Here is a 23883-nt window from a genome sequence, read left to right on the forward strand (position 1 = left end):
GCACCATGGAATGCTTAAAGACCGTCCTTGTAGCCAACAGAGGCGAAATCGCCTGTCGACTTATTAAAGCTGCGCAGAAACTGGGTATTCGAGCCATATCTATATATACGGAGCCGGACTCGGAGTCTGAACATGTGAGGGCGGCCGATCATGCGGTCCTGCTAGATGGCGAAGCAAGGGCAGCCTATTTAGACGGGTAATTCTTTTCCAACGAAGATTTCATACTCGTTACTGACACTTTTTCTCTGCAGTGACCAAATCATTCAAATAGCCAAGAAACATGATGCTCAGGCGATTATCCCTGGGTATGGATTTCTGTCAGAGAACACGGCCTTTGCTCGATCGGTAGCTCTAGCCGAGTTAGTCTTTGTTGGCCCTTCTCCGGAAGCTATCGATTCTTTCGGCCTGAAGCATACTGCTCGCGAACTGGCTCTCGCTGCCGGTGTTCCAGTGGTTCCGGGCACAAAGGGTCTTGTTGATACCGAGGAAGCAGCCACAGCTGCAGCTGCAGACCTCACCTACCCGGTCATGTTGAAAGCGACAGCTGGTGGAGGAGGCATGGGGCTGTTGACATGCCACAATGAGCCGGAGCTTAAGGATAATTTTCGAGCTGTGCGGTCACGGGCTTCATCTTTGTTCAAGAATGCAGGCGTATTTCTGGAGAAGTACTACCCCGACAGTCATCATATCGAAGTGCAGATCTTTGGAAATAGCCAAGGAAAAGCAATCAGCATAGGTGAAAGAGAATGCTCCATCCAGCGACGACACCAGAAGATCATCGAGGAGTGTCCGAGTCCATTTGTGGAGCAAAGATATCCAGAGCTTCGGAAGAAACTCACAGAATGTGCTGTACGTCTTGCTGAGAGTATCAAATATGGATCGGCGGGAACGGTGGAATACCTTGTTGATGATCACACTGGTGATTTCTTTTTCCTTGAAATGAACACACGTCTTCAAGTCGAGCATGGTATCACGGAGATGTGTTACAATGTGGACCTGGTGGAACTCATGTTGCGCCAAGCGGACCAGGAGCTCTCTGGAAAGGGTGGGCTCACGACTGAAGAGCTTAGGACTCTGCAGTCTAAATTCAATGATCCTGAAGGGCATACAATTGAAGCACGTGTGTATGCAGAGAATCCAGTGAGAAACTACGCCCCGAGTCCCGGACTTCTCCAAGAAGTGTCGTGGCATACTCCCGCTGGAACACGGATAGACACCTGGGTGAGAGCTGGAACAGTGATCAGCGCATCATATGATCCTTTGCTCGCAAAGGTTATGTATCATGGCCAGACACGAGCAGACGCAATCACAGGAATGAACGAGGTTCTACGCAAGAGCTCCGTTTGTGGCCCTCCTATCAATCTTGGTTTCCTCTTAGCCATTATCAACAATCAAAAGTTCAAAGAAGGCAACACTATCACGAAGTTCTTGGAAAATTTTAGGTATACCCCCAACGCCATCGATGTCATCTCCGGTGGCTCTTATACCCTGGTTCAGGACTTCCCAGGGCGGCCAACCGTTGGGCATGGATTTGGCCACGCAGGGCCGATGGATCCTATAGCTTTTCAGACTGCGAACCTTCTTGTTGGGAACACGGTTGGTACTGAGGGTCTTGAGATTACTCTTACTGGACCCGAGCTTCTGTTTCTCAGCGATGCGGTTATCTCGCTATGCGGCCCGTCTATTCCGGCAGATCTTGATGGGACAGAGATGCCGCTATGGACACGCATTCGTATCAAAGCGGGCCAGCGACTCAAGATAGGAAAGATGGCAGCCCATTGCCGTGTCTATCTCGCTATCTTTGGGGGACTACTCAATATCGCTGAGTGGTTTGGAAGCAAGTCTACGAATCCCATGGTAACCGTCGGAGGGTACCAGGGGAGGCCACTACGTGCAGGTGATTTATTGGAGATCGTAGAAACGACCAAGATTCCAAGCGCTTCTGTTACTAGTGTGCCACAAAATCTGCGTCCTCAATATGGAACCGGTCATTGGACTATCCAAGTCATGTCTGGGCCTTACGAGACAGGATTCTTATCTCCCGAAGGCATCGAAACGCTTTTTTCAACAGAATGGAAAATCAGCCACAATGCCGCAAGAGGAGGTATACGACTGATGGGTCCTCGGCCAAGCTTCGGCCGCACGGATGGAGGGGAGGGAGGTGCTCATCCGAGCAATATTCTCGAATACGGCTATCCACTAGGTGGGCTGAACTGGACTGGGGACGAACCCGTCATCTTCCCCGTTGACTGTCCTGATTTCGGCGGGTTCATATGCAGCCTGACTGTTGTGAAAGCAGATATGTGGAAAGTTGGACAGCTTCGGTCCGGGGACTACGTTAAGTTCCATCGTGTGTCTCTGGAAACAGCCTTGCAATCTCGCCGAAGAAATGCTACCTTCATCGACAGCGTGGAGGTAGCCATCAAGACCGGACTCTGGGAGAAAGCTTTGAAATTTGACAGCGTCGTCGGACCTGAGATCACAGCACCTGGTCAAGATTTACTTCAGGTCCTCGAAGAAAGCGAAACGCGACCCCAAGTATCATACCGAGGTGGAGCAGACGACTATCTTTTAGTCGAATACGGAGACAGGCACGCCGACCTCAACTATAAATGTCGATCAACAGCACTTGCCAGGGCCCTCAAGTCAGACACCGGTTCCATATCTGCGAATTTGCCCAGCGGAGGAGCGATCCTCAACATGATGTGCCACGGCAGTTCCCTAGCAATCTTCTATGACGGCCTCCGTCTACCAAGATCAGAACTCATCAGCAAGTTGGTCGCTCTAGAACAAACCCTCGGAGATATGCGATCCGTCAAAATCCCCAACCGCCACTTCAAGCTCCCCCTCACATTCAAGAACAAGAGACTAGACGAAGCCATTGAGCGGTACATGGCAAATCAACGATCAATCGCAAGCTACCTCCCCGATCCCCTAAATTTCACAGCGGAAAACAACGGCATGACAGTCTCGCAATTAAAATCCATGTTCCTGACAATGGAATCCGTCATCATAGGAGTCGGCTTCTTCATGGCTCTCCCACTGAGTCTACCCACCGACCCACGATACCGTATTCGGACTCCGAAGATGAACCCAAGTCGCACGCACACCCCTGCGGGAACGGTCTCGTGGGGTGGAACTTCTATTGCCATCTATCCTGTCGATTGTCCTGGAGGATACATGCCTCTAGGAATGACTATTCCTACACTTGATATTTCTGGCTCAAAGCCTGGGTTTAGTGCGGAGAAGCCATGGATACTGGAGGATATGGATACGATTAGTTTCTATGAAGTCAATGAAGTAGAGTTCGATCGCAAACTTGCTCAATTCAGGGCTGGGAATTACCATTTTGAGATGGAGGAGGGAGTCTTTGATATGGCTGTGCACAATGAGCTTCTGAAGAAAACTATGAACGAGGCTGAGGCTATCCACCAAGACCGAGCTGTATCGCAGAAGAAGATGGCAGAGTTGGAAGATCGGTTGGTTGAAGAGTGGTTGGCGGAGAAGCTGGCGGGTGGGACTAGTTTGGATGAGATAAGATCTTTGCTTGAAGGTATAATTCCGATTCTCCGGTTTGTTTTTCTTGGGACTAATGATGCCACAGATCCTACGGTCGAAGCTATTGAAGCTCCGGTTAATGCTAATGTGTGGAAGGTATTGGTGCAGGAGGGTGATGTGTTGAAGGCAGACAAGGTCACATGCATCCTTGAGGCGATGAAGATGGAAATTAATGTGCACACTGAGCCTCATTTTGCGGGGGTGACTGTCATCAAGGTTTTGGTTAAGCCTGGAGATACTATAGAGAGTGGGAGCCCGGTTGTTTTGGTCAGGAAACCCACGGCCTAAAACCGTGGCGCCGCGAATACTTTGTGCTCAGCACCGTTTGTAGCTTGGTTTACACAGTATCATCATAAGAATCAAGGACTACTGTTACAATGGAGAAATTAAAATAGTCACGCTCTATTCACGATTGATCAAAGACACGGCAGAACAAAAAGTACATGATCAAGAACGCCCATCGCCAGGCAAAATCAAAGAGCAACCTCAAGCCCTTCGGCCACCTGTTCCACCTGAACACCAACCCCCCCACACCTAGGCCGTGAAGCCGTCATATGACGTTACAGATTAGGTGAGATGTGAAACCGAGAGATATCAGGAAAACCTAACGAGAAGAGCAGAGGGAGAAAAACGGATGCGGAAAAGCGAGACTGGTGCCGTAGACTACTTGGGACTGGACAGGTTTCGGCAGCGAGTCGAGGAGGATGGAGGAGAAGTAAAGCAAGAGAGCAAGACATAGAAAAGAAAATAGAGAGGACATTCATAATCACGGTGAAAAAAAAAAAACACACACACTGAAGGAAGATAGAAGGATAAAACACGATGTAACAAACAAGACAGAGGGATAAAGTCTCCCCCACTGCCGCAAAGATCCGAGATAAACAGAAAGAAAAGAAAAAGAGGAAAAAGCAGAGAAAACCCGACTACACAAACACCCGTCTCCAAAGATTCATATGCTCCGGTCCCATCAGTGTCGTTGCGGCCCAAAATCCGCCTCCACAACCTTGCCCTTCTTTCCTTTAAGAGTAAACTCCGCAAACAATGCAACGTGATCACTAGGGAAATGGAAATTAGGGAAACCTGGTACCCGGCGTAGGTATTCCTTGTCGACCTCGCCAAGCAAGGCGGACACGTGAAGTGTGTTGGATGAGAACCACACATAGTCAAGGATATCCTTGAAGTCCGGTGTGTAGTTTGTGAAGCTCAATTCCCCAATAGAGTCGTAAGCAGACTTAAGTTGGAATGGATGTGTCATACCGACCGTGCTCAAGTTGCCGTAAAGGCGGTTTTTGAGCTCCGGGTGGTCTTCATCAAGCCGTCCGGTCGCAATCACAGTGTATGCCGCAGACCCTGGCGATGAGTTGAAATCACCACACATCAAGAGCGGGATCTGATCACCACTGGAGTACTCCTTGGACGGCGCAGGCTCCACGATTGGGGCGTTCTCAGATCCACTTTCTGCCTCGGAGAAGCGGAATGCGGTCTTATCTGTGCAAGCCGGCCATTTGGCATACTTGTCAGAAAGCTTAGTGATTTCCTCCATCAGGATGGCAGTCTGGATGAGCTTCACGTCCTTGAATGCCGGGTCCCAGTAGAGATGAGAGTTCACAACCATGAAGCGGGCTCCGGTCTGTCGGTTCTCAAGGAAAACGACCACTGCAATGTGGTCCTTCTGCCAAAGTCGATTGTAGATATCATCCTGGCCCTTAGCATCGGGGCGACGCACAGCAGTTTGGCCGAAATTGATGAGTTGTTTATCCAAAAGAATGTACTTGCTTCCCTTGAAGAAAGTTGCGCAACCATCAATGGCCTTCGCATCTTCCTCCTGCATACCCATGGCACGCCCTCGAGGCCAGAAGACACCCTTGTAATCACTGTAGGCAAGCTGTTCTCGGTAGAAGTTGTTGTAGCTTCCTTGGTCCACCTCTTGGAGACAGACAATGTCCGAGCTGTGAGATCGTAATTCGTTAAGGATGAGTTCACGACGGAACTCCCAAGAGAGAATGCGTGAAGGGACGTAGCCATAGTGGGAGGCGGTGGCGGAGGAGTCACACAGGGTGTTGTAGGATAAAACGGTGATTTTCTCGGCGGGGGGGTTGTTCGAGCTTGCAGTCTCGTCAAGGATGACCCAGTCACGATCTGGGGGCGGCAAGTGTACTAGAGCGGAGATAATAGGTTTAGTAAAGTGCAATTGAGAGGCAAAGAAAACCATGACAACATACCAGGCATCTCTTCCCTTAGGTATTTGATTAGAGCTTTTGTCCCATCTTTCATAATCTGAGACTTGAGAACCTCATTCAGAGGATTGCCTTCAATGCCTAACGTCTCCAGGCGGTATAGGTACCCCATCTCATAAGGAAGGGTGCGAATGTTGTTATCAAAGAGATAAAGCTTCTTGAGATTGGTCAACATGCCAATCTCTTCGGGAAGCTCCGTTAACTCATTCCCAGAAAGATCGAGATGGGTTAGCTTTCGCAGTTGGCCGATTGCAGAAGGAAGGGCCTTCAGCTTGTTGTGGTTGAGGTAGATCTTCTCAAGAAACTCATACCCAAACAATGAGGTGGAAATGGCACGTAAGCCCTGCCCGCCAAAGTCGATCGAATTCCATCCTTGCCGTGAAGAGGGTTTTGTGATTGGAGCTCCAGTTCGTGAATCAACCGTATTTTCATTCCCATCAGTTTGACTAGCCAGGAGCTGCACGCCCTTGGATTGTTGTGCCATGATTCTAGCGAAGTAATGAGGAGAAGAGGAGTTTCGCGACTCAGCATAAAGCTGGAGCTGTTGCTGCCAATGCTCACTCATAGATCCTTCCAAGTCGTCGTCGCCAATAGTTGGGCCACCATTCTGGAGGTGACTCTGATTGAATTGAGCGTTCGATGTCGGCAAAACCCCGGCGGAGTAGTTCTGTTGAGTAAATGTGTGTGTGGCTTGGGAGTGGGAGGCGTGAATTTGTTGTTGAGTATGGTGCGATTGGAATTTAGAGATTGGCATGCCAATTCCACCACCATAGCGCTGCTGTTGGTGCTGGTGCTGATGGTGGGCCTGGGCACCATTCATCACCATGTGTTGCCCTTGGTACATGTTGAAGGAGATTGTGGCTGATTGGTTAACGGGGGGTGATCGAGAAGGGGAAGGAGTATCGTGATTGAGCTTTAGTCGAACCGGAGAATTGGTTCCGTTTGGAATGGTGTGTCGTTGGTGAGAGTGATGCTGTGGTTGAGTTTGGAAGGAAAACGGCCCGGCCCCAGGCTGCTGGAACCTGTAGGTACCATCTGCCATTTAACGTGGCAGACGAAACCGTGGCTGATTTCCCTGGTGAATGACCGGGGGGTGGGTGGGGAGCGCGAAAGTCGGGTTGGAGGAGGTGATGAGAGGAGTAAAGAATCGAGCACGGTCTCTTCTCTTCTTCCACATAGAGTCCCGCAGTGAAGTGACCCTGTTTGGAAGAAAAAAACGAGGGCCAGTAGCCACAGACCTGGCACAACGAGATGGATCGCAGATTTGTGGTCCGAGTTGAGGTTGGGATACCTAAAGGGCGGAGGGCGGGCGGAGTCACAGGTCACTTAAGATCGCAATCTGGAGAGGTCGAGGGGAGGTAAGAAGTCAGTGGGAAGCTCAACATATTCAGGGGCTAAATATTCGGGCCATTCATACAATTTTCTCTCAGTTCGCGGGGTTGTAGGCTGAGCGGTCTTGGGTCGAGATGACAGTCTTGGGTGGTTTGCATCGAAGGCGGGAGTTGCCTCACGTGATATCACCTGCCCGGATCCATTGCCAAGACCGCCTTCCCATCTTGGCTCCGCTCAGCCCAATTGTCCACGATTCAAATTAGAATCATGAATGTTGCGAGCCGATAAATGAGTGATATCATCGACCAGACCTCTATTTGCTTCAGGGCAAAGATCCATTGCGCTGAATCTAGAGATGGCGATATTGCCTTGCGTATCAGGCGCTTTAGCCTTTAGCGGGCCAATCTGGCAATTAAGATGTTCATCGCAACTCGCAATTGGGAATGGCCATGCTAAAGTAATGAAACCAAATGGGTTCATGGCGAGAGACATACCTAGATAAAATGCTGAGGTTTGGGGATCATCGCAAACGTTGGAATAAATAGAGATATGGATAGTGGAGACCAACGCAAAGCATGGAAGTCATCGAGCATACAGACCATCGCAATCCGAACAGGGCCATGTTCTCCTGCACGTAACATGGAGCGACTGTCCAGAAAACCGTGATTGCAACATTGAAACCATCGCAAAATGCGAAAAGGTTTTCAACTTGACGAATGGCCTTGAAACTACGGAGTGTCTCTGCATATTTTCTGTCCTAACAGCTGAGTGCTGTGACACAGCATTCACAGCCTACAGTTAGTTATTTATTATACCAAACAATTAACTTCGCAATTGATATATTCTGGTCTCAATGGGTCTTTCGATATTGGTGGTATCCTATGTCCTGTCAATTGTTTAGAAGCTCCTCTCAATTTAAGGAGATCTAAGCATAAGCAGCCTTGGCTTATTTTCAAATCAACGGTTCTAAGCATAATCAATCGTAAGGCCATCAGCACTTAGAGTGGATCGTCGGTAATCGTACTAGCCCAATTGTAGATTATGCAACATAAGCCCGACAAAAAAAAGGTTAATCGTTTGCACTATTGCTGACCCCAATTCCAACCCAAAATTAGGATTGGGGATGTGCGCGTGAACATGGCCGGGGTCATGCGTGACCCAAAGCCCCACCTCGACAACCCAACCCCTGTAACACCAACATGGTTACCTCGAAGGGCGTTGCGACCGATGCCTATGTAGGCATTGGTCATCTGCATCGATATTTACAGGTCTACTGGAATGCCTCGTATACATCAAGGGTCTGAGGGTTCAGGGGGGAGTAAAGAGACAGATACAAAAATCTGATCAGTCCAGCATGGCATTGCGTCGGATTAACAAAGTACGAAGTTACAAGCCTCCTACCTAGTGGATCGACAGAATGACAGTCTGCAGGTACGTACAGGATGGGGATCACGGGGATCCCCAAAGGTAGATATAAAGTTTAGATGGTTCGGATCTAAACAACACCCATATCCGGGTCATGACGGATGCAAGGATGTTAGTCGGGAAAGAAGCCATGGAGTTGGGAAGCACTAGGCTACAACTTAATAAGGGCACGGGCGGTGGACATGGCAGGGATCTCCGGTATTCACGTATCCCGTTGGAAACGGTACATGTAATGTTGATTAAAAAAAAAGACATGTACTTTTGACTGATGTGTCGCAATTCCGGCGCACTTCCGGACAGACCTAGTGGATATATTATCTCGCCTAAACTTGTTTTGTAGGGCATAGTGGCAAGAATGCATGGGGCAAATATTGACAATATTGAAACAATACGCCACGTCGAGACGAACTATGAACAAAGTTGCCCCTGCACGTGTCAACGCACGCACCGACCCAGGATCCTTGCGAAAGAATTCTGTTATGCCCCTCCAAGAGGGGCAAAGATCGGTTATCGAATTTCCTGTACGGACAAGCCGGAATCCTTATAGCCTGTTACGGAGGCTACGGGAGTTAGTACAGAAATTATAGCTTTTTCCCTTACCATGGATGGCTCGGCTAATGGGTCTACCGTGTAAAAGTATAGCCCAAAGCTTTTACCATTTTCGGCACAAGAGCCCAAAGTTTGGCTACAGTGGACACCAGTAGATACGCCAGTCATGATGTCAACGACCCTCTCAATACACCTGCCGCTGCGGGTTAGACAAACCTCGATTTGACCCTTAGCTTGCAGGATTTCAAAGCCCTCGCGTGCCTAAACTTGACAAGAAAAATTTTCATACCCTTCCTTGCTCTTTCGAGGTTAGCCGAAACATCAGCAATGCATGTCATTGGCGGGGGAAATACTCTCCTTTTTTTTTTTTTACAACTCTAGAGTCTGCACTACACACTATTTTATATTTTAATACTACAGTTATTCACCATTACGTGAAAAGACAGACTAGCTCCTCTTCTGGAATCGAGTGGATACTGTTCAATGCCACTTTCGATCCAGGGGTCGGGACCAGGCCGTGGTCTTGTTCCTTTGTTCATTTCCTTCCCCCTCCTTCGTTCTTGATTTTTCTTTCTTGGGGAGTCTCTATAGAGAGTTCGAAATTACTGCAAATCTTGGAAAAAGTTCCTTCGAAAATTGGTTATCACGTCCGGGTTGTGGATTCTTTTTCTTCTCACCATTACACTAAAAATATTTTCCGAACGGACTTGGATCCCTCCGAAATTGCTACATCATCCTTGCCCTATTTACTACCGAGGAGCTTGGAATCTTACCACCTTCTTCTTTGTCTTCTGTCCGCTTTGTATATCATATCTACTGTCCGTCACGAAACCCAAAGACAAGCATGTCTCACTGCTCATGAACCTCCAATTGCACGCCGAGAATGCGACCGACTGCCGATCCACATTAAGAGTCACTGGGGATAATCGATGAGAAGTGTGAATTGGATATGGACATTATGACAGCAGGAACAGCCTCATTTACGGCGGCCACGCCATCAGGCTCAGATGTTCACTCGAACCTGAGCTCGACCTTTGCTGCGACCTCGAACTCATCATTGAGCTCTTTAACAGACTACTCCAACTACCCTCTGGCACGACAGGGCGACCGCACCTACCTCCGCGATCCGGAAAATATCTATCCTCTGCCATGCGATCAGCCTGAGATCCACCGTCAATCCCTGCGCACGATGATGCTGCTGCGCGTCTTTGGCGGCCCGTTTTGCAATCCTTACCTGGCCAATCGCCCGCCGAAGCGCATCCTGGAGATCGCCTGCGGGTCGGGTCTATGGTCTGGTCTATGCCATGAGTATTTTCTTCGTCACAACCAGCCGATCGTAACCTTCGTCGGAATCGACTCTGTCTCCTTGGCCCCGGATCTGCGCAAGCAGGGAATGAATTGGCAGTTCAAACGACATGACCTCCGCAAGCCCCGCCTCCCTTTTCCGGACGACTACTTCGATTTTGTCTTTATTAAGGATGCCGGCATGTGCCCGTCTAGTCCGGCGCAACAAGCCTCGGGTCTAAGTGAACCACTGCGGGTTTTGAAGTCGGGAGGGATTTTGGAAGTGTGGGATTCGGATTCGGTGTTTCGCTCGCTGCTGCCCAACCCGGCACCAGCTCGGAAAACCTCGTCGAAAGACCAGGAAATTGCTGATTCGACTGCTACCTATACATTTTCATCTGCCACGCCTTTTACAAGGGCCCAGAACAAATATCTTGTGGACTACAATTCTTGGGTCGAGAAATCCTTCGACCGGCGCAAACTCACAGCCCTGCCTTGCGCCACCATCGGCCTGTCTTTCAATTCCGAGGTCGACCTGTTAGAGAATGTGGACAGTCGCCGCATTGCAATCCCACTTGGAGATATCCGATGGGAGCGGGAGGGCCAAGGGAAGGATTCAAAGGGCCGCCCACGCAAGGCATTGACTCCGGATCAGATCTCCATCCGTCGGACCGCCCTTCTCACGGTGGTTCAAATGATCGAAGGACTGGAGCCCATGCTCATCGAGGCCAGCGGGAAAGGTCGCGACGAGTGGGACCGGTGGTGGGCCGCAATGACCGCAGACCTCCTTCAGAAGGGCGGCCTCGCAAGTGGCGAGTGTCTCGAAGTGAGTGCATGGTGGGGTCGAAAGAAATGAACCCCGTCTCAAGCCACGAGTGAAATTCCGGTGTTTCGGTGGGCGCACAAGTAAATCATTGAGTGCGCTTCGTATTGGTGATACCCCTCAATTTGTGAATTTTGTTTTTTCTTTTCTTTTCTTGTCTTCAAAATGCTTTTTTTTTTTTTTTTTTTTTTTTTTTGGTCCTTCCACTTCCTATGCATGCTATATGGCCATTGGAGATTATGACGCCCTTGGCCTATAGGGATCAAGCGGCCTCATACCGCTGTTTCAGTGTTCGGTACCGCTTCAAATAGTACCTGGGGATTGTTCATGTCAGCATTTGTTGATGAGATTCGTGTCGAGGGAGAGCAAGCTGTGCTCGCATTATGATATGATGTATGACAAAAAAAGTGCGAATCAAGACCATCATGTCTAGCCAGTGCAGCCACTGTCTATAGCATGCATAAAATGAAAATGACAAATGACATCGACAAATCATCGCCGATCAAGATAGAAAGTGTACAGTGGGACTCATTGCTGGTAAGCGGGGGAAGGGTTAATCTTACAATGCTTCGACTTCTGTAGAATAACATAGATCAGCCACTGCACGATGATTGGGCTAGACTCCGATACAGCAGACCAGTACGAACCTTTCTTCACAAATTCCGCCCTAGCAATCCCCTTGCGGATCTGCTCTTCGTCCTGAAGATGAGCTTGGCCCGCAAAGGCACGATGGAGCCGATCTCGAAAATATTTGTAGCCCAGCGGATATTCGCGTCCTAGCCATAGAAGCTCTTCACCATTTTCAGTGAGCTTCTGCGACATGCCTGGGTAATGCACGCGAACATACCTTTGTACACGTTGATGACCTGCTGGCGCAATTCCGGGGCAACCATAGTCACCCTTTTCGACGATATCCCGCCTTGTCGATTGACAGGAAAGTCGGACTATGGCTCAGGTGGCTTGGGTTGGTGGTTTGAAAGGAGATGGGAGAACGGTTCGACGGTTATCGGTGACGTCGGAATGCGGAGATCGGTTTATCGGTAAGATTGCGGCACGGGATCCAGAACACAGTTCAGGGACAAATGGTGGAATTGCATGGTTTTAGTCAGTAAACACTAACATTGAATCTGGTTTACAAATTACGAATTGGTTCGATTTTAATAAACAATTGAGTCAGGGAATAAAACCGTTCTATGCTTTCATGATCCTGGTACAGCTGCTTCAGCTACGTGGTATAACTAGTACAACTGGTGGCATCGATGCCTACCGACAGATACGGGGGAATGACATGCTGAGAAATCCATTGAAAACCATGAACTATTATCAAAATCGCGACAAGATTCCTATACAATCTCTTCATGCATGACCTATTGGTATACCCGGGCGCTATCTCTATTGTTTTGGGGGCGGGGTTCTAGCCGAGCCATGGCCCAAGCTCCGGCATGCGACTTGGCCGCGGTTATGCGATCATCGATCCCTCCGATTGATTCTCTACCTCCGCACCAGCTCACAGCAATGATACCCCGATCGACCCTCTCGAGGCAGCTGCCTCGACCAGTTAATTTTACTTCCAAACGTCGTTTTCTCTCAGCGAGCACGGTGCACAATGCCCAAGCCCCGACTCCCGAGAACCCATCCGCTCGTCCGCACGCAATCGACCCCCGATGGCTCACAATGATGAAAAGGCGAATCGGCAGATGCATGATGTTCGGCCTAAAGCCAGTCCAGATTAATGAAGGTGGCCAGATTCTTCAGCAATTGGCGAGAGACTGGCGTGAATTGCTCGCAGGGAGCGAGGGGTTCTTGACCGATGAGAAGCGTCGAAGCCTGTTTCGGCATAATGTTGTGTGGGGTGAACAGGTATGGTCTGAGCATTACTATGCTCTATACTAAGAAATAGGCTTTTTGGGCTGACCTGTTTGGTATTTCTGGATGGATAGGATGTCATGGTAAGCTTATGCTCTTTGCCCATCGCATTCTATGCGCCTCGGTTGGCGTCGGCTTTGAATCATACTAACATATTCCTAGGGTACGAACTTGAAATTTTGACCTGAGGCTTACGATTGCTTTTCAATCAAATGGAACTAATAGGACTCTGGCAGGACATGTCAACAACGTCACATATGTCAGATACGCCGAGACCGCTCGAGTAAATTGGACACGCAACATCGGCATTCACATCGATCCTGAGCACAGGAAGGAATGGCTAAACATGGTCAACTCCACAGGGATTGGGCTAATACTGCGAAGTATCAAGATTGACTATAAGTTTGTATGTTGAGTCTGCGCCAACATGCCTTGCTAAGCCATTTGACTAATGCGTTCAAAATATTGCAGCCCATGAAGTCTCCTGATAAGATCACGGTTTACCAAAAGCTTGTACATGACCCTGCTTCGCCGCTTTCGCCGCAATCTGGATTTGAGCTGCATGTTATGATCTTATCTGAAGCACGCCAACGGCCCGCAGCTCGTTGCCATGAGGAAAGCGTCATATATGACTATCAAAAGAACCGGAAGACTCCTCAACTTCCGCCATTTATTTTCAAACAATTCAAAACGATCTGGGAGCTGCAAGAGAAATCAAAATTGGAATGGCAGCAGCGGATTTTGGATATTGAAAGTCGAGTCCGGACTCTTGAAGTTGAGAGCTGGGACCGAGCTGATGCAGTAGAGGACACCGGTTCTGCAAAACAATAGAGTCCGGCCACCCGTGAGGGGTCTCGATTGAAATTTTAAGAATTTAATCAGATTAGACTGTATTGGAGATGACAAGATAAGCTCCCTCAGAAGGAGGGACTTGGTTCCATTCTCATTCTAAATAAAGCCACATTAGTAAAATCGCTCCTGTACGGAGTAAAGAAAACTCATTTATCGCTGCACCCCGCGATGACTCCCGTCAAAGCTAATCCAATCGGCTCTACAGATCCACTGCCCCACCAGCCCAAGTCGCCTACTTGGACCGGCTTTTACCTCGGAAGGTCTGATAGGGTACAGACTAATCACCGTTGCGCTGCTCCTCTTTCACGTAGCCAACCTCGATATTGGAAACGAGGATTCTCATTGCAATTTCACGTTCGGATTCGAGCTGCTTCATCATGTCCCAACCCATTAAGTCAACATCGTCGGGCGAAACACGTACCGAGCACCTAGCAAAGTGGGCAGCTAATCTACAGTACAAGGATATTCCCGAAAATGTGGTACAGAAAACCAAAGATTTCTTTTTAGATTGGCTAGGCTGTACGATTGCCGGCCGTCATCATCCCGCCGTTTCCGCCATAGCTCAATTCGCTCGCCAGATGGGTCCCTCGAATGGCAAAAGTGAACTTGTTGATGGGTCATTGGGCTTCACAACCAGTCCGGCATTTGCTAGTCTGGTTAATGGTGCTTCGTCTCATGTAGTTGAGCAGGATGACCTTCATAACCGAAGTATCATGCACCCTGTAAGTTTCTGGCCTCTTGACATGGATTAGCTGGAAAGATCTAATTAACTTGGAACAAGGCTACTGTTATATATCCGGCCGCTCTAGCTGTAGCACAAGAAGTTGAGGCTACAGGCGAAGAATTTCTCACAGCATGTGTCGTCGGTTACGAAGTTGGGTGCCGGGTTGGAGAATACTTAGGCAAAAGTCACTACGAGGTAACTTACCAACATGACAAGCGTTCTGTTCTTTGGGAGAGTATGAGCTCATTTAAATCAGCGCTTCCACAGCACTGCTACGGGTGGCGTCATAGGCGTCGCAGCCGCAGCCGCACACCTGTTAAACCTCGACGCAGCAACAACCCTGTCAGCAATTGGAACAGCCGGTACACAAGCAGCAGGTCTCTGGCAGTTCCTCCTCGATGCAACGCACTCAAAGCAAGTACACACAGGTAAGGCCTGCTTCGACGGGATATTTGCAGCATACTCTGCTCGCGATGGCCTTCTCGGACCTCGAGATATTCTCGAAGGACCACGGGCAATGGGCATAGCCTTAGTTCCAGGCGAGACATACCCGGAGGCAATCAATCAAGATCTAGGCTCCGACTGGGCTATCCTCAGCTCCAGTTTCAAATGGCATGCCTCGTGCAGACATACGCATCCCAGTGTCGACGCACTGCTGAGTCTAATGGAGAAGAATAATGTTGCCTTTGACGATATTGAGTCGGTGGTTGCGCGCACTTATCAGGCTGCGCTTAATGTGCTCGGTCTTAGTGGAGCCGGTGAGACAGTCCATCAGAGCAAATTCTCGATGGGATTTGTTCTGGCTGTTGCAGCTAAGAAGGGACAGGCTATGATTACCGATTTTACGGAGGAGGATTTGGTGGATGCTTCTTTGCGGGAATTTCAGAAGCGGGTTACTATGGAGCTGGATGAGGAGATTGAGAGCAGGTTTCCTAAACAGTGGCAGGGGATTGTTATTGTTACGTGCAAATCCGGGGAGAAGTTTACGGAGTCGGCTGATTTTGCGAAGGGAGATCCTGAGCTTCCTCTAACAAAGTATGGTATCTGATGCTATTTTGGCTTGCCACTGAGGCTAACATCTATTCTAGGGAGGAAATCGAGAGGAAGACGAGGGCCCTTGCTACTTATGGTGGAATCACGGATGTCTCACGCGTGAATCGACTGATTGAAAGAGCGTGGAACTTGGAGCGGGAGACGAGTCTCAATGGGTTTGTCTTTTAGAGCTCTACACAGACCTGAAAGTTGAAATCTTTGAAACCGCTGTACATATCATCTAGATGCCTTCGCGTAGCTATAAAAGGTCTTTGGGTACAAGTATATCTTTTGGACATTCTTCGGGCTTCTATAGTGCCTTTCCGCCTTCCGCTCACTGATTGGAGGGGCAGCTCTTTCTTCTCGAAACATTTTGATGGGCTCACGATCCCGAAATGGCTGCTCGACGTGTCGTAAGCGGAAAAAGAAGTGCGATGAGTGTTCGCCCCTGTGCGCAGGGTGCAGGCACAATGGACATGATTACATCTGGCCCGAAATTAGTCCAGCGTCGCCGAGTGCAGTACCTGCTTCAAGGAGTCCCTCGATCCGACTCATTGGCTCTCCGATCAGAGTCATGGCGGCTCCTCTCACACTTTCTTCAAGATAAGGCCAACTGCCTTGTCTGGCAACAGGATAGCCAAAACCCAATACTGTCGATAGTATTACCCTCCGACCGGCTTTTCATGAATTCAATCTTGGCGTGATCTGGCTTCCATCATATGCAACGGTCACCAATACCAAGTCATGAAGTTCAAGGCTCGACATGGACTTACTATAATGGCGCAGTGCAGCGATTACGTGCAGAATTGGCGGATTTGCAGAAAGACAGACATGGGATAGATTATTTTAATACTCTATCTTTTAGAGTAGGTAATAGGAATTAAAAAAGATCTTGTTTCTTACTAATTGTGCGAGGTGAAGACCAGCAGGGGCGGTTCTCCACGGTCTTTGGCATGCCAGACCAACACTTCTAGCTATTTCAGTTTGGGGCTAGCTAAAATTACTATGATGGAACACGATTTCGTGGATTATACTAGCAAGAGCCTTGAGTTCAGACCTGAAATCCTCAATTTCAAGGCGATTAAAAGTCGCCGACCTCGCGCAGCGATGAGCAAATTCCTGAATCGGCACTTGCACCCTGGGCTCCAGCTTACCCCAGATCAGCCCATGGTGATCAATGGCACCACTGCTGCCGCTGAGCAGATTGTCTAGATTCCGGCCAGTCTCGGTGATGCTGTTCTGCTGTGTTAGCCTTACTATGGATCTTACGTCTCTGATATTGGTTCGCGAGCTGGTGTGAAAGTTTTCAAAGTCGCTTTCGGAGACACCGACCCATGTGGACTGAATTGCTTCAAGCCCTACGAGGATGCTCTTATTGCTTCAAATGCCAGTGATGTGAGAATCCGTGCCCCCGTGATCAGCTCTCCCCCACAATTCTCTGGGTTAGTTTTATTCCAAGGAGACCATCATCGCGCTTATGCAACTATGTCAGAAACACTAAATACACTCTAATGGTGATAAATTTAGCTTTGTCTTTTTGGAATATCACACAAGATGACCCAGAGTCGACCCCATTCGTGTCGGCTTTGTCTATCAACTTGGAAGGTATTGTTGATTCAAGATTTATTCATGTCCTGTGGGGCATGAGTAAGGATTTTGGCGGCCGTGGTTACAGTTCTACTAATATGTCATGATGCGTGTGAAACATTTTAACACCTGATACGGATAGACTGGAGTTCTCAGGAATATATATAACCTTGTAATATGGGTTTCAATTCCTTAAGTTGAGTACCTATCCTTCGGGAGAAAGAAAGCACCTCATAGGTACATTCCATCATTATACATTCTATCATGATCCCTTTGATAGAATACCATTCACTAAAGATCGACTGTAGTTTCAAGTACTTGTTAGAGGGTCAATTTTATGATAGAACACCGGCATCCGGAGAGATAACTATCTAAAATGCAGTACATACAAATTTATTCTATTGGGTCATGAAATCATTTTTCCTATAGCTGACTCCTCTTCGACGTAAGTCACCAATACTTCATACCCGGCTGGCGATATATGGATATGCACTGGTAAATGCAGATACCCGATTCGGAAATGCTGGGTCCGATATGATCATATAGGAAGATGCGACAGAGGAAGATAGCCCTGGAGGTCATGAAAATGATGGCAAGGATGGGCCCCGGACAAGGAAGAGGACTAGCGAGAAGATAATGACATTGGTGACGATGACGATGAAGGGGATTTTAAGGAAGTTTTAGAATATGAGGACAATGACACCGACGAAGACGAAGTTAACGGCGATGATGACTAGGTAGCTAGATGGATGAACTCTTCATGCCCTATCATTAGGATAGATTCTTTTGTATAATCAAGTCCGAAGGTAAATAATCATGTACTTCATAGGAAGGGGCTTTAGTGTGCTTCTATAAATCATTCGAAGGCCAACTATTTATGCCGTTGGGATGAGCGATGAGCCCAACAAAGCTCGGCTCCCAGACGTACTTCGCTTGGCACCGTTAAGTATCTGTCACTTTATTCAATAGAATTCCTTGCAGGATATTGAAGCTTCAAAGTTTGGTCATGTTGCCAAGTCTCTTAGAATGATCTACGAATTTGAGGCAGCGACTATTGATACTAACGCGATTAATCATAATGCATAGGATAGGACCCGGTTTAAGCTGGAAATCTGTCTCAAGGCCTCCTAGGCTCGCCCTGTGTGTAATATAGGTTAGCGACCTAGGGGTTATATATTGTGCATGTAAATCAATTGAAATTGCTTGAAATCCGATATGGATATTGATGTCAATACTATGCTTTAAAAAGGTCAAAAAAGATTGCTTGGTAGAGATCGCGGGACGCGAGGAGAGATCTCAATCATGCTCGGACACGTCGCCATTAGTGTGAATAATTCGATAGTGTCCGTGCATGGAATGTGGCTGAAAGACTATTAAGAAATGTCTTGTTTGCTAGTTCTTTTGTGAACAAAATAATCATAATTATAATAATAATTATAATAATAATAATAGTACTAAGCATGCGGAGAATGTACTAATGTACACAACTAAAAAAAAAACTCGGCAGTCGGAGATGATACCAAGTCGGGTGGAGAGGGACCGGAACGTCCAGTGAAATTAGAAGATCGGCACAACTGTGTCGAACCGTTTTTAACTTATCGGGTCCAAGGGGAACGAAAAGTCAAATCGGGTAAGTGGCGCGATGGATCCCGCTCGAGCCGGTCTATGTATCTTGTGCCTATCTACATGAAGAAACTGATCACGAATAATACCGTTGGGGTGATCGACCTCCCAAGCGGGCAGGGTCTGAAAATATCACCGCATGCAAATAGCAGAGGCGGACAGACAAGCCTGTCCAAGACCGGCTGAAACGCCGATCCATACCGCATCGGTGGCTGATCTACCAGCGAAACCTTGATGCCAAGACGCAAATCCATCCTTGGGAGGGGTTGAAGTTGATCTGGAGAGGTATTGGCTTTTGAACATACTTGTCAGGACCGACCTCGTGCCACAAAAGATCTGCTTCGGAAAATCAGATGTCCGATCGGTGTCTACCACGCAGTCTCTACTCCACCCTCCAATTTCTTGCACATCATGGATCACATAGTGGTCATTGCGTGGGAGCGGAGCCTCCAAAACACAGAGCCGAGCATGTGAAGACCCTGGGAAATTTTTCTGTAAACACAGAATATGAGGCCACCCGTCGGTCTAGCTTTGTTTGCTGTACTTATCTGCAGGTGTGCTCATCTGAGAGACTAACCCCCCAATGATCATCCGTTGGCCCAGAGGACTCGTGTCGCCATGCATGTCCCCAGGTTTACCGCAAGGATGACCCCGCAGCACACAAGGCCGAGAGAACGGTTGGTCGGCAGTCTGATAGGAAATGGCGATCCTGAATGTGGGATAGGGTTCAACACCTGGGACCGCTTTTTGAGTCTGCCCGTGCATATTGTCCTATCAACGCTGCAGATATTATACGGGGCCAGATCAACTTTGTACTGGCCTAAACGAATACCTGGCAGAAACTGAAACAACCCCAAATGTTACTAGGTCAGATCGAGACCGTCATAAGTGCCATGATATAAGCAGTAGCGATAAGCAAAAACGCTTTTTACCCAGAATCAGCTGATGCGTAGCTATCCGGAGTGCGACTTGAAGCTGCACCCACGGAAAAAGGGGTGTATTTATACATTGAAGAAACAAAGTCGGTCGAATGGAACGCCACCAAAAATAGCTTTTAGGGTCAAAACAAGATAGCCGTGAAGAAAGGAAAGGAACCTTAGATCCCTGGAGATAATTATTCGAGAACAACGTCAAGGACCCAATTGACTAAGAGCAAGCACAAATTCGAGGTAAAAGCGGCAGGCACCGCCTTCCCGATACTCCATGATCGACACCCTTTTTTCCTTACCATACGTTACCGGTTTCTTTCTCTTCAAACCTCATACACTTTTCCTTTCTCTTCTCCGTACGACTTTCCTTCGTTTTTCCTCTTCCCCCACATTCTCACTTTCTTCGATTCTATTCCGGACACCTTGGGAGAAGTGTCCTTTTCTTTTATTTCGCCCATCCCTTCTCTTCCAGCCTGGTCCCAGTCCTTGGCCTTGTCCCGCCAAGCTGACTCGGACCTGGGTTTCGGGCCCGCTCGCCCATGCCACGCTCATCTACTGCGGGTAGGAAGAACCAGAGCAATCGACACGAGAATGGCCTCGTCGGCCCCGGCAAGAAAATAACCAAGCAGAAATCCAGTAGCCACCTCAACGGCTCGCCTGCCAACGGCGCCGCTTCCGCGGCTGCCTCCGCGCCTCTCGACCTGTCCGCCAATCGTTCCACAAGCGATACCGCGGTAACCTCTCCAATAGCCGGCGTCAAGGGTGCGGATGGGTCGAAGACGGATGGCAATGGTCGTGTGATGGCGAATGGACATAGCAAGGGCGTGGATATGGCTTCGGGTCAGGCTAACGGCGTTGTGTCGCAGAACGGTGGCATGACAGGTACGGCTTCTCGCAATGGCCCCGGAAAACGATCTGGGTCAAACGCTTCAATCAACCCGCTTCAACTCGCGTCCACTATCCTCAAGTCCTGCCCTATGTACGACACTATCGCCATTTTGATTTTTCTGCTACAACTCCCGCCGATGGTCCTTACGCTCGTTCAATTCTTGTTCGCATCCTTGACTTTCATGCCTCCCAGTGGTGCTGCCGCCGGATCTCTGTCTGCCAATTTCGACATTTTTCAGGGTCCCGCTGGTACACCATCTCTAGGGACAATGATGGCCATGGATACGTTCTGTCTTCTCTTCTGGGGCCTCTTTATGTGGACTTGGGCTCAGAATTTCGCAATCGATCTCGCTCATGTCCAGGTCGCCATCACGCTAGGCGGCGGAGGATCCGGAAAGAACGGCGGGGTCAACGGTCTCTGTGTTGGAATTGTTCTGCTTCTTCACATCGTTCGCAGCAAGGGCATTCAAGACTTTGTGGTGGGCCATCTCGTTTCCGCCAAATTCATCAGCCCGGATCTGCTTTCTCAGTATTCGAGTCTCCTTCCCGCCGAATTCCGACGTACCGAAGCATCTACATCTCCGAGTTGGCTAAGAAGTCTTCTCGCCGTACATATACTAGCACAAGCGGGGACAGCCATGGCACGACGTTCGATGGCGAAAAATCGGGCTCCTGCACCTTCGCGGAGCGGGAAACGCGGGGATACGGAGGCTTCTGCGGGCTCGCAGGGTCAACCCGATTCTGCACTCGAGTCGGCTGCTAGTCTTTCTTCTTCTCTCGTGGGACCGGATGGTCAATTCGTCAAGGATGGCAAGGATCGTTTAACTTCAGCCAAGAAACGCAGGAGGCAAGCCAATCAAGTTCGAAGTCGCCAACCGTTTTGGGCCGCTCTCGCTAGTACAAAGGTCACCATCATGCGAGAATACGAACATTCACGAGCATCTTCAAAAACAACGTGTGGTATTGCAATGACTGAAGAAGATCTGCAAGGTGTTTCCCTGGACGATGGATTGGTATGGATTACAGATGTGGATAGTTCTTCGATCAAGTTTGCCGCGGGCGATTTCAGCGATGATTCTATGGGCTCTAGTGACGTCGGTCGCTTAGAAGGTGATGTGGAACCGTTCTACGTTTGCGTGAACGGGGCTCTTTGGGCTACTGCGACCATTGTTCGAGTGTCGGACTCCTCAAAGGGGCCAAGCGTGGTACAATGGCGGGGCGAGGTCTCTGGTCTTGCTCCCAATTGTGCTTATACTTGCTCCTTTGTGCGGAGCGATACTGACGAGGAAATATGCGTCATGAGCGTCAAGACACCTGCGACTGCTGACGCAGAGCAAAGTAAGTCTCCCCAGAAAGCAGTAGAATACTTGGAGTCATACAGGAATCTTACCATTGGACCAGCCGTTTCAGCAGTACCGACACCCCCACAGCCACTCTATAGACCTTCCTCCCCTTCGACGACGCTGAAGAATTCCATCAACAACGCCGAAGCCAAACTGAACGAGAAGCGCTCTCGATTGAAGAAGACAAAGAACGATCACAAACTTCTCATCTCAAGAATCCGGAAGGAGCTAGACAACTACAATCATCGCTTGCAAAGCGGTACCGACGAGAACAAACAAAAGCAGCGCTCACTTCAATTGGAGCGAAACATTCGACAAACAGAGGAAGCCACCACGGCGCTCGAAGTACAATTAGACAGCATGGAGAACATTCCAGAGGAGGAGGTAGAGCAGTGGAATGCGCAAAAGGCCGATTTCGACCGGGAACTGGAGCGATATAATTTGGCAAAGGAGGAGCTACAAGAGGCCCGCCTTGTTGCAGCCCAGCAGGTTTCGTCGCTGGAGCAAGAACTGAATCTGAGTATTCAGAAGCGGGAGCGACTCCAGGGCCGCCGGACTCGCGTCAATGAGCAGTATGAGCGCATAATCTCTGCCAATGCTCAAGGATTGAATGAGCGAGAACGTCGTGCGGCCGAGCAGTTTGCCCGGGAACAAGATCAAGCCAAGATGGAGTTCAACTTCCATGAGCAATTCGCGAGCATCAGTCAGTCCGTGCAGGATTTCCAACTGCGTACTGGTCAGCTTTGGCAGCAGGCATCTGCAATTGAGCAGGCTATCCAACAGCAACAGCAGCAGATGCTTATGGACTCTGGACCCCTTACCCCCGAGGGCAATCTACCAGGAACAAATCCATTGGCTGAGGTCAATACGTCTGCTGCCAATGGTCCGAACGGCCGCTCGCTGTTGGCACTCAGCTTTCCTCCTGCCAGGTCTAGTCCTCTGCAGACCTCTTCTCCGGTTCATGCTACATCTTCGCACCCGACTAGCCCTGTACAAGACGCATTCATGTCCCAGTTCCCGACTTCTCCATTCGGCAATGGAAATTCGTATTTCGGATCTGAAATCAATCACCGGGACCGCTCGTTCTCCAACCGCTCCACCCGCAGCAGCTTGTATGGTTCAGAATTCTTTGAACCTAATCGCTTCCCGTCTCTTCAGTTCGACCTGGCCGAATTAATGTCTGAAAAGCAGCATTCTGGCTCAGAGAACAACAGTTTTCTGTACCAGCCTGGCCGTCCTTCGTTGAGCCCATTTCAACGAGCTACAAGTCGCGGTAGCGGAGCCGGTAGTGGTAGTGGCAGCGGTGGCAGTGGGAGCGGCAGTGGAAGTGGCAGTCCCAAGTCTGCACGCGATTAAGAAGGTTTCGTGAAGGTCTCACCCTTTACATATAGACCATGTGATGACTGGTTTCAAGCCTCATACGCGGCGATCTTATTGTGCCTTCTATCTCGCCTGCCTTTCGAATGTCTCGTCTGACATGTTTCTTCTTGTGCCTTTGTAACATCTGGTGTGTTCATTGTCTTGCAGCTTCTACTTATCTCCTGATCCATGAGCCTCTCGATAATATTGGGTTCTTTGGTTATTACCGGACATCTATCTCGCGGTGAGATAAAACAGGTTGGATAGGCTCAGTTGAAGTGAGATGAATCGCAGTTGTGTTCCTTAAGACCAAAAGCTTGTTCTACATATATTACCACCAGTCCATGCCACCGTGTAGCCTTGTAAAAGTTCCTGTAGTTCGAGTCAAGCTGAGCGAGTTAAGTTGCACTTTTATCAATCACTCCTTGACATTTCCCGGATTGCAGGTTTAGTGGCTCCCAAGGTCACTCTC

The 23883-nt window shown here is 49.0% G+C and overlaps 8 protein-coding genes across 8 annotated transcripts; 6 read left to right on the forward strand and 2 right to left on the reverse strand.

Annotated features, from left to right (window-relative positions):
- Positions 1-5: 5 nt before the first annotated feature.
- On the forward strand, positions 6-3846 carry N7484_011205 (bifunctional urea carboxylase/allophanate hydrolase; the record flags this gene model as incomplete). The annotated part of the gene is made up of 2 exons (XM_057121592.1): positions 6-196; positions 252-3846. The coding sequence occupies 2 exons, from the start codon at positions 6-8 to the stop codon at positions 3844-3846; spliced, it is 3786 nt and encodes a 1261-aa protein (XP_056967346.1).
- A 679-nt stretch (positions 3847-4525) lies between these two features.
- Positions 4526-6837, reverse strand: N7484_011206 (CCR4-Not complex 3'-5'-exoribonuclease subunit Ccr4; the record flags this gene model as incomplete). Its single annotated transcript, XM_057121593.1, has 2 exons — positions 4526-5715; positions 5781-6837. 2 exons carry the CDS (start codon positions 6835-6837, stop codon positions 4526-4528), a joined length of 2247 nt encoding a protein of 748 aa, XP_056967347.1.
- A 3222-nt stretch (positions 6838-10059) lies between these two features.
- Positions 10060-11241, forward strand: N7484_011207 (class I SAM-dependent methyltransferase; the record flags this gene model as incomplete). The annotated part of the gene is made up of 1 exon (XM_057121594.1): positions 10060-11241. One exon carries the CDS (start codon positions 10060-10062, stop codon positions 11239-11241), a length of 1182 nt encoding a protein of 393 aa, XP_056967348.1.
- A 495-nt stretch (positions 11242-11736) lies between these two features.
- N7484_011208 (electron transfer flavoprotein regulatory factor 1) lies at positions 11737-12101 on the reverse strand (the record flags this gene model as incomplete). Its single annotated transcript, XM_057121595.1, has 2 exons — positions 11737-12032; positions 12056-12101. 2 exons carry the CDS (start codon positions 12099-12101, stop codon positions 11737-11739), a joined length of 342 nt encoding a protein of 113 aa, XP_056967349.1.
- Positions 12102-12723: 622 nt separating this feature from the next.
- On the forward strand, positions 12724-13905 carry N7484_011209 (thioesterase family protein; the record flags this gene model as incomplete). Its single annotated transcript, XM_057121596.1, has 4 exons — positions 12724-13068; positions 13149-13237; positions 13300-13480; positions 13546-13905. The coding sequence occupies 4 exons, from the start codon at positions 12724-12726 to the stop codon at positions 13903-13905; spliced, it is 975 nt and encodes a 324-aa protein (XP_056967350.1).
- Positions 13906-14303: 398 nt separating this feature from the next.
- N7484_011210 (MmgE/PrpD family protein) lies at positions 14304-15871 on the forward strand (the record flags this gene model as incomplete). The annotated part of the gene is made up of 4 exons (XM_057121597.1): positions 14304-14648; positions 14708-14845; positions 14907-15685; positions 15739-15871. 4 exons carry the CDS (start codon positions 14304-14306, stop codon positions 15869-15871), a joined length of 1395 nt encoding a protein of 464 aa, XP_056967351.1.
- An 819-nt stretch (positions 15872-16690) lies between these two features.
- Positions 16691-16894, forward strand: N7484_011211 (uncharacterized protein; the record flags this gene model as incomplete). The annotated part of the gene is made up of 1 exon (XM_057121598.1): positions 16691-16894. One exon carries the CDS (start codon positions 16691-16693, stop codon positions 16892-16894), a length of 204 nt encoding a protein of 67 aa, XP_056967352.1.
- Positions 16895-20360: 3466 nt separating this feature from the next.
- Positions 20361-23408, forward strand: N7484_011212 (uncharacterized protein; the record flags this gene model as incomplete). The annotated part of the gene is made up of 1 exon (XM_057121599.1): positions 20361-23408. One exon carries the CDS (start codon positions 20361-20363, stop codon positions 23406-23408), a length of 3048 nt encoding a protein of 1015 aa, XP_056967353.1.
- Positions 23409-23883: the final 475 nt, after the last annotated feature.

This window comes from Penicillium longicatenatum, assembly GCF_028827895.1.
Source record: "Penicillium longicatenatum strain IBT 33135 chromosome Unknown contig_7_segment0_segment0, whole genome shotgun sequence".
Classification (NCBI taxonomy): domain Eukaryota; kingdom Fungi; phylum Ascomycota; class Eurotiomycetes; order Eurotiales; family Aspergillaceae; genus Penicillium; species Penicillium longicatenatum.